Raw genomic sequence first — 12,652 nt, 5'->3', positions numbered from 1 at the left:
TGGTTGAGTCTCATTCCACCAGAACATTTCACACAGATGCCTCACAAGGTCTGTGTAATATGGCCCTGTGATTGTCTGGCCTTTCTGAAGCTAATCCACTAGCAACAGTTCATCAGCATCCCAAAAATCAATGCCTTCACTTGGCCAGTAGAAGGATTCAACTTTGCTTTCTTTGGAGGGGGAGAAGAGCTGTGTTTCCACTATTTGAATTGCTCCTTTGTCTCTGGCTAAAAGTGATGGAGCCACATTTCATCTGTGATCATAACCTTGCAAGGAAATTTGCTGTATCTGCTTGAAAATGATGCAAGTGTTTACTTGACAATTGTTGTGCATTTTTTTATCTTCTGTCAGCAGCTTCTGGAGTGGTCTTCCACAGTGTGGGCCAACTTCAGCTCTCCTTCCCTCCCTCATTTAAATTCTGCTGGACACTTCTTAACTATGGAACAGGAAGGAGGATCCTCCCCCAGTATTGTAATGAGAGTTTGAATGCATCGTTTTAATTCACAACTTGTTGTGAATACCTTCATGAGTTGTGAAAGTATTCATGATATGAGATATATGCCCACCCACTGATGAGAAGCCAATAAGCTTCGAAAGGCGCCGTCTGGGTGGTGGTATCTGCCGAGAATAATTAACATTAGTCTTCTCCATAGGTGAAGCATTACGTATTCAAGGTAGTGCAATACTGTGGCAACTCGTTGTGAAGAGGTATTCATAATATGAGATATGATTAAAACAATGCATTCAAAACTACCTTGGTAGTAGGAATGATGTGTGTGCATTACCCGTGCATAAACAAACTCCTTCATTACTCTTAGGCATTTAGCCAAGAAATATCTTTTAGATATGATAGAATATCTAAAAGATAGAATCTGATAGAATATAGAAATGCAAAAAATTGGCTATGAACTGACTTTTAGTGAAAAGTTCCTGGAAAAAAGTGAAGTCTTCTGCTACTTTAATCCATCAGTCACACATTGGTACAGCTATAACACAAGTTGATGTGGGTTGAAAAATACTCCATCTTAAATGCTTATAGCATAGTAGTTATGGATACTTCTCACTGGATTTAAAATTTTTTTTCCTGGTCAGTACATTTTCATGTCACTTTTCAATGTTATAATTGTAATGGCAGTAATGTTCCTTTTTTTTCCCCCATTATTTAATTTATTAATCTAAGTGGTCAAATATGTTGATTATATTACCCTTAAAAAGTTTTAACACTGCCACATTTGAATATTTCACGAATAATATTTTTCCTGGTCATTAATGTAATGCCTACTTAGAAATAAATTTTAAAAACTATGTTTTTTGTTTTTATTTTCTCATCCTTCTTATCACTTTCTTAAAACAACTTTCAAATGAAATGAGTGCCACACAACAACAGATAACCTCCACTAATAAAAATCTAGTTTAGTGTGTCGCTTCCTCAAGTAACATTTCATGTTAATCGAGAAAGTGATGGTTTTATTTCTTCCTCTTCCCTACAAGTGATCTCTACTACTATGCAAAGCATCCTGTTCACAAAAAAAGTTACATGAGTGTTGTTGGCATGGGATGTAAATCTACCCAGAAGACACATTGACTGCAACTCTTTCTGCAGTAGGCCAGTAGCAGTAAACTCCATTTAAATTGAGGTTATTGTCTGGCCTATCATTTGGAATTTCCCTTAAATTCCAATCCTGCCATATTGAAGAATGTGGCTGGGGATTAATATGAGATCCATTTTTATGGGTTCTAATGGAAATTCTATCCCATGTCCACATGGCATGCTGATGTATTCCATATCAAAATAATAATTGAAGAAACAAATACCGCATATTTTGTATATGTAAACGTTTACAGGTATGTTATATTTTATGTAAGGTTTCTTTTTATGAAGTTTTATCTTTTAATTTTAATATTTAGTTTTATAGGCAATATGAAAATCCTCAGTTAAGTAATATTACTTGTCATAGACATTTTTCCAGTGAATTTTCACACTTGAATACCAATGGAATTGGTATTCAAGTGTGAATTGAGTGTATTGAATTTTGGCAAAGTCTTGTTATTCCGCAAGATGTTGCAACAGCCAAATCCTCTGTTTGCACCTGCATGCTTTGGAACTGATGTAACTCCGAGTGTATCAACCATGTGCAAGGTCATAAATGTATAGTATACTGGAAGCGACCACCCAGGTGTGAACCAACAGGAGGATTTGGGGCATGCCATCCACTCCCCACAGAGGAATGACTAAACCTTAATGATAGGAGATATTAGATAGATAGTAAATGACTCTTGTTACTGAATTCAGTATAGCCAGTTTGTTTAATGGAAGTTTCAAGTGTTAAAAAACCACATTCCTGTTTTTTTTTTTTTTAATTTATTCTACTTCTGCTCTCTGGAACAGTCTTCTGGTGCATTTCCTGAACTTTACAATCTGTAGAAATTTAATTCCACTGTTCTATCTTCTCTCTGCTTAACTCATAAACGGTATTAGAATATACAATAACCTCCAAAAAATATCCAGACACCCCTGTTTCTATATTCCAAGTGGCTCAGACCATTATATAAGGAAAGCATATGAGCCACACAAGTTAGTTGTTTTCATCATAGCACAAAGAGCTGAGCTAAATAATAGGATTAGTAGCGTTCATTAGCTTATTTTTTAAATTTAGCTAGTGATTTTGTAAGTTAAGACTCTCTACTCTTACTACTATTGTATCAGAGTTTTGCCGTAAAAATCGTAGCACGTAACCAGTAGCGCAGAAGAATAGTAGGGTTTTAATTGTAATCAGTAAGTAGTTTGAGGGTTTAATCACTTTTGGGGATATATCTTTTGTATTTAGCCAAGGATATAACTAATTTAACATTGTGATTGTTACGGTATAGTGTATACCATGAACTTGACAGCTTAAGGTATAACATAAAACTAGATAGTGTAATACGTATCACTACATTAGCTTAGTATAGTATTGTATAGTCAAGTATAGTATAGTGTAGTCAGTTAATCAATTAAATTTATTATCCTTATTAATTTTCATTGTTAATTAATTAAATCGTATTTAAAAGGAAATCATTCCCTAGGCTAGAGCAGCAAGCCAACGTGAACAAAGTAGCAGAAGTGCTGTGGCACGGGGGACAACTGAAAGGAGCAATTCTCCAATTCATCACAGCCTAAAAAATTTGCAACTTGTGAAATATTTGCTGATCTTTCTGGAATAGGACATGATCTAGCCAAGGAGGATGTCTTTGTGTGTAGTAGCAGTAATAGAAGCATGTGATGCAAGAAAGCAAGCATATGAGCTTATGCAGCATCAGCCAAAAAAAAAAAATTTCACATAACCATTCCTGTCCAGTTCCTCCCTGAATTTATTTAAGCTATAAACTTCCACAATGACAGATGGAAGTTTGTTCCGGCAATTAACCAGCCACTGGCTAAAGGAAAATTTCCGCACATCTATTCTACAACTGTCTTTCCTCAATTAGAATTTATGCCCTCTCTGGTTCGTAATCTGAGCAAACGGGAGAATCCGATCAGAATTCAGCATGCTCAACCCAATCAAGTCCTTATACACTTCAATCAGATCACCTCGCAGATGCCTAGTTTACAGCTGCTGCAATTTGCAGAACTTAAGCCTTTTTTGGTAAGAAGACCCCTTGGGGGGAATTCAAAGACTAATAGATTAACAGTAGCCGCAAGCAGAGGTGAAAGTGATACTTGCACTGTTTCTATTGGAATGAGCAGCCGCCTGGAAAACAAGGCGCAAAAAGGTAACACCTTATTACTAACCTTGGTAACAAGGTGTTACCAAGGTTGGTAACATCATCAAGGATTTCAGAGACTGCTGGGAGTCATTGTGGAGCAAGTAAATACGTGGGCTGTGTTAGGGTAGCTAAGAATAGGAACAAGTGCATGTATACTTGCATGTACACCAGTGCTAAGAGCATAGTAAATAAATTTGATCAATTTGAGGTGCTGGTCAAAACATCAAAGGCAGATATTGTTGGGATATCAAGGACATGGTGTCATACAGATATAGGGAATGCAGAATTGGAATTTGGGGAATAGTAATAGTAATCGTAATCGTGGTATGTGATGGAAGAAAGCAAGGGTATGAGCTTATGTAGCAGCCAAAAAAAAAAAAAAAAAATTCACACAGCTGTTCCCTCTAAATGTTTGTCCAGTTTCTCCTTAAATTTATTTAACCTATCAACTTCCGCAATGACAGATGGAAGTTTATTCCAGCAATTAACCACCCACAGGCAAATTTCTGCGCATCTATTCTACAGCTGTCTTTCCTCAATTTCAATTTATGCCCCCTTAGGTTTGTAATCTGAACAAGTGGAAGAATCCCATCAGAATTCAGCGTGCTCAACCCATTCAAGGCCTTATACACCTCAATCATATCACCTCGCAGGTGCTAGTCTCCAGGTGCTGCAATTTGCATAACTTAAGCCTCTCTTGGTAAGGGGATCCCTTCATGCCCCTCACCAATCTTGTTGCCCTTCTCTGTACACGCTCAAGCAAATCTGCATTCTTCCTAAAATGAGGTCTCCAGACCTATGCAGTACCCAAGGCGAGGCCTGACCGTTGCCTTATACAGAGGGACAATCACCTCCTTTTCCCTGCTAGCAAAATTCCTGTATATCGTTGACAAAACCCCAAGACCTGCTCTTGCACCCTGTGTGCATTGTTCAGAAAACTTCATATCTGACTGCACAATTACTCCCAGGTCTTTTTCATTTTCTACCACAAAGTTGTTACGTTCCTCTGGGGTTACTTCTACCCATATGCAGTACTTTGAATTTTTCAAGGTTAAAGTTGCCACTTCTCAGCCCATCTTCCCAAATTTTCTAGAGTCTGTTGCAGTAACACTGCCATTACTGTCCTTAACAACCCTGTCAACCTTTGGCACAAAGCCTGATATACCTTCATTAATATCATTGATAAATATACAAAACAACCGTGGACCCAACACTGAACCCTGTGGGACTCCACTAATAACATTAGTCCACGAATAGCAGCACCCATTGATTATCACCCTCAATCTTCTCCCACTCAACCATCCTTTTATCCATTGTAGCAACTTACTCTTAATACCATTCTGCTCCAATTTGTGCAGCAGTTTTCCATGTGAAACAGTATCAAAAGCCTTTCTAAGTTTCAAATATATGATATCAAAATTATTCTTTGCATCTAGTTCCTTTGTGACCACATCATAGTATCTAGTCAAATTGGTTAGACAAGACTTCCCCTTAACAGACCCATGCTGCGTTCGAGCTATAACTGAAATCTTGTCTAGATGATTCTGCAATGCATCTTTAACCAGTGACTCCATTATTTTACCCGGAACAGAAGTTAAACTAACTGGTCTGTAATTACTCGTGTCACCCTTCGATCCCCTTTGTGAATTGGGGATACATTTGCACATCTCCAATCTGTGGGGACCTCCCCTGAGTCCAAGGATGCTATCATAATTATGGCTAAAGGTTTGCTTGGTTCCTTTGCTGCCTCCTTTAATATAACTGGATAAATCCCATCCACCCCAAATGCTTTTCTTATGTTTAACTTCAACAGTTTCTCTTCCACTTTTCTCTCAGTTATTACAAAATCATTAAGCACCCTGCTACAATTTGATAACCTTCTGACATTTTCAATCCTTAATAACTCCTCATGTGTGAATAGATGCAAAATACTCATTCAATTTGTTTGCTATTGGAGCAGGATCATCAACAGTCGAACCATCGATAGCAAGTGGACCAATCTGATTCATCCCCTTCTTCTTAGAGTTTATATAAGTAAAGAAATCCTTGCTGTTTTTCTTAGCATCCTTTGCCAGATTTCTCATAATCTGCCTTTGCCTGCCTAACCTCCTTTGTGACTTGATTACATACTAGCTTATATCTGTCGTAGGCTTCTGTGTCACCTGATAATTTATATGCATCCGATGCATTTTTCTTCTCTGCCACGAGTCTCATTAGTTCATTTGACAACCATTTAGGCCTAAACCTTGAACAATATTTCTTAATATGTATGAAACGTTTAGTAGCTTCCATGATTAATTCCTTGAATGCTTCCCACTTAGAATTTGCTGTTGGTAACATCATCAGTTGGTCCCACTTTACAGAATTTAAAAACTGTCTGAGATCACTGTAGTCACCTTTACGGAAGCAAAAACCCTTTCCTTTACCCCTGATGGTAATTATATCTTTAAGTAAATTCCACATCAGTATACTGTGATCACTGCCACCTTGTGATTCCTTTATCTGCAAATTCTTAATACACGAATGATCACTGCTGATAACCAGATCAAGAATATTACCCTCTCTGGTTGCTTCTCGAACATGCTGCTGCAGAAAACAGTCATCCAATAAATCCACAAAAATCTTATTAGAGTGCAATGTGTACAGAAAGGATTGGAAGGGAGGAGAGGTTATGCTGTTAATTAAGAAGCACATAAAATCTAAGGAAGTGCATCCAGCTGACATGAGTGGACAGTTCAATGTTGAGTCAGTTTGGTGTGACATAAGAACTGGGAAAGCAAAATTAAGAGTAGGAGTGTGTTATTGGCCTGATGAGTACAATGAACAGCTGTACAGAGAAATAGAGTGTGTCAGTAAATTATGTTGTCTTATAATGAGATTTTAACTTCCCAGATAGACTATAAAGTATTTAGGGGTAAAGGCCTCATGCTACAAGGTAGAATGACTAACATGTAGGTTAGTGCAAATGCATCATTTTAACATAGCTATCTACCAAAGTAGTTAAATTAATTAATTAAATTGGCATTGTTTTGGTCCAGATATTGACTGGAACTTGTGGTTGACACTCGCACAGTAGCAAGGCTTTTTGTGGATTTATTGGATGATTGTTTTTTTACAGCAGCAGCATGTTCAAAAGGCAACTAGAGGGAGTAATACTCTTGATCTGATTATCAGCAGTGATTCTTCTCGCATTAAGAATCTGCAGAGAAAGGAACCACTAGGTGGCAGTGATCACAGTGTGCTGATGTGGGATTTACTTAAGGATGTAACTATCATCAGGGGTAAAGGGAAGGGTTTTTGCTTTCGTAAAGGTGGCTACAGTGGTCTCGGACAGTTTTTAAATTCTATACAGTTGGGATCAACTGATGATCAACCAACAGCAAATTGTAAATGGAAGGCATTCAAGGAAGTAATCTTGGAAGCTACTTGGCTTTTTGTTCCAACTAAGAAATACCGTTCAAAGTTTAGGCCAAAATGGATGGCAGATGAAGTAATGAGACTCATGGCAGAGACCAAAAATGAATGGGATGCATATAAATTGTCAGGTGACATAGAAGACTATGGTATATATATAAGCTAGTCTGTAATCAAGTCACAAAGGAGGTTAGGCAGGCAAAGGCAAATTATGAGAAATCTTTGGCAAAAGATGCAAAGAAAAAAAAAAAAAGCAAAGATGTCTTTACTTATGTAAACACTAGAAGGAAGGGGATGAATCAGATTAATTCACTTCATATTGACCGTTCGATTGTTGATGAACCTGCTGAGGTATCTGACAAACTGAATATGTATTTTACATCTACACATCACACATGAGGAAGTCTTTAGGGAGGTGGAGGACAGAAGCTTATCAAACTCTCGCAGACAGCTAAATGATTTTGTAATAACTGAGAGCAAAGTGGAGGAAAAGTTGTTGAAATTGAACATAAGAAAGGCACCTGGGCTGGATGGGATCTATCCGGTTATATTAAAGGAGGTAGCAAATGAAGTAAGCAAACCCTTAGCCATAATTATGAAAGCTTCCTTGGACTCAGGGGATGTCTGCATGGACTGGAGATGTGCAAATGTGTCACCAGTTCACAAAGGGGGGGGGGGATCAAAGGGTGACATGAGTAATTACAGAACTGTTAGTTTAACTTCTGTTCCAGGGAAAATAATGGAGTTATTGGTTAAAGAAGCAATGCAGGATCATCTGGATAAGTCTGCAGTTATAGTTCAGACACAGCATGGGTTTGTTAAGGAGAAGTCTTGTCTTATGGTCACAAAGGAACTCTTGTCTGTGGTCACAAAGGAACTCTTGTCTGTGGTCACAAAGGAACTAGATGCAAGAAATAATTTTGATATCATATACTTGGATTTTAGGAAAGCCTTTGATCCTCTTGCACTAGGAAGACTAAAGTACAAATTGGAGCAGTATAGCATTAAGGGCAAGTTGTTACAATGGATTAAAGGATTGTTTTGTGGGAGAAGACAGAGAGTGGTAATCAATGGACACTGCTCTTTGTGGACTAATGTTATTAGTCGAGTCCCCCAGGGTTCGTTGTTGGTCCCAGTGTTGTTTTCTGTATTTATCAATGATGTTGATGAAGGGTTAATGTATAAGTTTGCAGACGATACAAAGGTTGGCAGGGTTACAGTAATGATAGTACACTTCTGCAACAGGATCTAGAAAAGTTGAGCAGATGGGCTGAGAAGTGGCAACTGAAGTTTAACATTGACAAATGTCAAGTACTGCATATGAGTAGCAGTAACCCCCACAGTAAAATACCATTAGAGAATGAAAAGGACCTGGGGATAATTGTGCAGTCAGATATGAAGTTTTCTGAGTAGTGCAGATGGGCTTCAAGGGTAGCTCATAATGTCTTGTCAATGATATACTGGAATTTTGCTACCAGGGATAAGAGGGTGATTGTCCCCTTGTATACAGCAATGTTCAGGCCACACCTTGAGTACATCATACAGGTGTGGTGGCCTCATTTTAGGAAGGATTTAGAGCTGCTGCAATGAGATTGGTGAGTGAAACAAAGGGTTGGTGTTACCAAGAAAGGCTGCAAGTTGCAGCGTCTGAAGACTAGGCACCTGCTAGGTGATCTAATTGAGTTGAGTGATCTAATAAGGCCTTGAATGGTTTGAGCAAGCTCAATGCTGTTGGGATTCTTCTTCTTGCTCGGATTACTCATCTGAGGGGACATAAATTCAAATTGAGGAAAGGCAATTATACAATAGATGTGTGGAAATTCGCCTTTAGCCAGCAGTGGTTGACAGTTGGAACAAACTTCCATCTGTCTTAGTGGAGGTTGAAAACTTAAATGGGAAGGGGTTTTTTTTTTTTTTTTTTTTGACTGATGCTATATAAGCTTGCTTCCTTGCATCATATGCCTCTACTAATGCTAAATGATTTCAAGAGGAATTTTATTGATGGATGTCACATTTCTGGCTTGTTGATTTGTGTAATTGCTTGCAGTTTATGCCATTCAGCAAAGCACAGGGAGCAAAAGACTATGCATCACATGATCTGAAGGTACTTAGAAAGGTTGTACAGAAATCTCATAATAAATCCCAACAGAAATTAATCATGAGTTTAAGATATCAAGGAGGAAGAAGGGATTGAGGTCTGTATGAGCACACTGTGTAAAGATCTTCACAGCCTTGATTTTCATCATGGGAGCACAGTAATGCATAAGCCAGACATTACCAACTGCAGTCAGTGGTCTTGCATGATCAGATGGTGGGTGCAGAGGATGCATGGAGACTAATGCTACCAGAATACATTGTACCAATAATGAAGTTCAGAGGAGGTAGGGTTATGGTGTGGGGCTATTTCTTATAATATGGCCTGGGACTTTTGGTGATTGTGTGGGGAACGATGAACAATGACACCTTTCTTAATATTTTGGACATTTCTGTTCTCCCTGTGATGTGGCAGTTCTTAGGTACAGATTCATGTTTGTTTGTTCAACGGATAATGCCCTATGCCATACCGCCAGTGTTATTTGAGAATGGTTCACGGACATGAATGTACTAAAGTTGAAATGGCTGGCACAGAGTCCTGATTTGAACTGTGTGGAACATTTATCAGATGAACCAGAACATTGAGTGAGAGCTAAGTTAACACATCCCTCATCAGTAGCATAACTGGTCATTGTGCTACAGGTGGAATGGAAGACTTTACCAGCAATAGTCTATTGTTCCTTGTCAAACTTACTCAGGAGGCTGGAGCATGTCATAGTGTCCAAAGGGGAACCAAAATGCTATTGAAGTGAATGGAAAGCATGTGAAACAAACTTTTGTCCAGATACATTTTAGATGGCAGGAAGTTCCAGTAACCTTTTGTGCTCAGAATTATCTTAGAAAAAAGTTTTTTTTGCATTTTATAATGATATACATAATTTTCCATTTTGTGTTTTATGATATGAATTAGTTATTATTAATTTGGATGAAATACCCAAGTATCCTGGCTGAAAGCAGCATTTGTATTAAAAGTTTTCTAAGTACTTAGCAGGTATGGATATGAGTCACACTTAAAAACTTTAACTTGAGCTTATTCTTTCTGGAATATTTATTGATCACCAAGTATTTATTTGCTTATAATAGTCTCAGTAAATGTGAAATAAACATAAATTGTTCTAGTCAGAAGTAGATATTTTCAAACTGAACTTTTTTCCTTTAATAGGACTTCTTCATCACATGGAACACTTAAGAATGGATCCTAAGCATCAATTTGCAGCTCAGTATGTCCTAAGCAGGGCAGCTGCCGAGAGGCGTGAAAAAGAAGCAACTGCTACTTCATCTACAAGTGGAGCAAGTACTTCTGGTATGGTTGCTATGGTTAGTGGAAACACCAGTATTAGTTCTGTTACAGGCAATGGTAGCACAAACAGTGAAACATCTGGGACTTCAGTTACCAATCCACCACCACCTCCCCCTCCTCCTCCCCCACCTCCTCCTCCTGCTGCTGCTGTACAAGTGCTTCCAGTGGTACCATCCCTTAGCTCTCAACAGCATCCTCAGTAGCCCTTGTATTTAAGAGGTTATAGAAAGTGCTGTTAAATTTTCTGAATTTCAAACCTTGCACCCAAGGCAGTTAACATTTATTCTTTTAATCAGTACAACATCTAAACAACCCAGTGTGTTTTGTCTTACTCCTAGTGCCTTGGGTGAAGGGTAAAACAGGGTTTTATGTAACGATGCCACTTGTGTGCATAGTAAAGAGTAGTCCAGACTGTATGCATGCCTAAGTTCAGCTTCAGCTGTGATACGACATAACATGTGTAGCTACTGAGGTAACTGCTGCACTTTGGTTGATATTAATGTAGATGAAGGACATTAAGCTCATTCTTTAATAATGAACTGGTGGTATGAGCTTTGCAAGACAATGCATGTTTCTTGTCCAAGTGTCTATGTGGAGCAGTGTTGTTGGATATTACCAGCAGCACTCTAAACATTGTCATCTTTGTGAAGTAGCATTTTCTTTATCACATTTTACACCCTTGCTTTTTATATACATTCATACCAATGTTCTTTGTAAAAAATTTAATGTGCATTTTGTAAAGTGAAATGGCTGAAATTACTGTACACACATAAATGTATATTATACAATTCATTAGAACTGCGTGCTTCGTTATAACAATCAAACCGGAAGTCACAGAAACTCTTATGAAGTGTTAGATTTATTCAAACGGTAAACTGTGTCATATATATGTATGTACATATTTATTTATATTTCCATATAAAGCATTCAATGTAACATTTTACAATGTGAAATGAAGCACGCACTTCAAGTGTCTGTAAAATTTCTTCATTATAGAATATTCTCAAAGTTCTGGTTAGACAAAATCACTGAATGGTTGATCATATTTCGAAAACATCCAGTTGCCAAACAACAACCTTGAACCCTATTACTTTCCAATTTTTTTTTTCTCTTTGAGATCTCAAAATCTGTAGATATATATTTCTCTTCATAGTCATGGTGTATTTCCTAAAGAACATTTATTAACTGGCTTGTCTTTATTATGTTTCAGAGTGCATCATTTACATCATCCCTTCATCAAAAAATGAATTGTATGTTATTTGTAACTTATTTACCAATTTTGATTATTATTCCAAGTTTGTGTTTCTTATTTTGATTTTTGTTTTTTGAATTTCTAGTCTCTCTGACATATAGTATAAAAAATTATACATATAAGGCAAATAGATGGTTAATAGAAAAACAACTGATTTAAAATCATTGCCATACAATAATTCATATTCGTCAGTTGTTCAGAGTTAAAACTAAAATGAATCTTGGCATTTTTTCCATTTTGTTTTGGCTATCTTCTCAAGCTAATAATAACTAAAAAAAAAAAATCTAAACTAAATAATTCACGAAAATTTTTGATTTTTGCATCAATATACTAATTCTTATGTATTAGAAATTCTTATGTATACACAGATATTCTATAAAGTAGAAAAGGTCTTTTATTATTTTCTTTTTTCTTCCTGATTCTAGATGCTAACTTTAAAAAAATTAATGAAATGCTTTAAATAAATGTCAGAAAATTTACTTTCTTGCATATAGAGCAAACTTTGAAATTCTGCTTGCAATTTACTGGCAGCCAATTGTCACAATATGTGGCAGAAATATAATGACATTAAGGTATTTCCTTTCTGAAAAATTTGTATTGATTAAGAAAACTTGAAAATTTTCTGCCATCTTTACACTATGGGATTAAAAAAAAGAAGCATTCCGAGAACAGTAACTTGTCGTCAGTTAATGGCAGAAATGTGTAAGTAAAGCAGTGCATTTAATATTACTGGCCAAAAAAAAAAAAAAAAGTACTAATATTCATAAGTTAACTGTATATGAACAGAGTTTTAACAGTAGCTTTGTTTTGTAGGAGTAAAACAAAGTGAGCTTGAAGTGCACTTT

At 37.0% G+C, this 12,652-nt stretch overlaps 1 protein-coding gene across 1 annotated transcript in view; it reads left to right on the top strand.

Annotated features, from left to right (window-relative positions):
• LOC150085323 (uncharacterized) overlaps nucleotides 1–10,758 on the top strand; it is a 736,427-nt gene extending 725,669 nt beyond the window's left edge. The window contains exon 9 of the mRNA XM_090374526.1: nucleotides 10,418–10,758. Coding sequence (XP_090230652.1) covers nucleotides 10,418–10,758 — 341 coding nt within the window. The remainder of the gene's footprint in view (nucleotides 1–10,417) is intronic.
• The last annotated feature ends 1,894 nt before the right edge of the window (nucleotides 10,759–12,652 follow it).

Source organism: Mastigoproctus giganteus, chromosome 5, assembly GCF_048544385.1.
Source record: "Mastigoproctus giganteus isolate SK-2022 chromosome 5, ASM4854438v1, whole genome shotgun sequence".
In the NCBI taxonomy this organism is placed as follows: domain Eukaryota; kingdom Metazoa; phylum Arthropoda; class Arachnida; order Uropygi; family Thelyphonidae; genus Mastigoproctus; species Mastigoproctus giganteus.
This window is presented reverse-complemented; position numbering and strand designations above follow the sequence as displayed.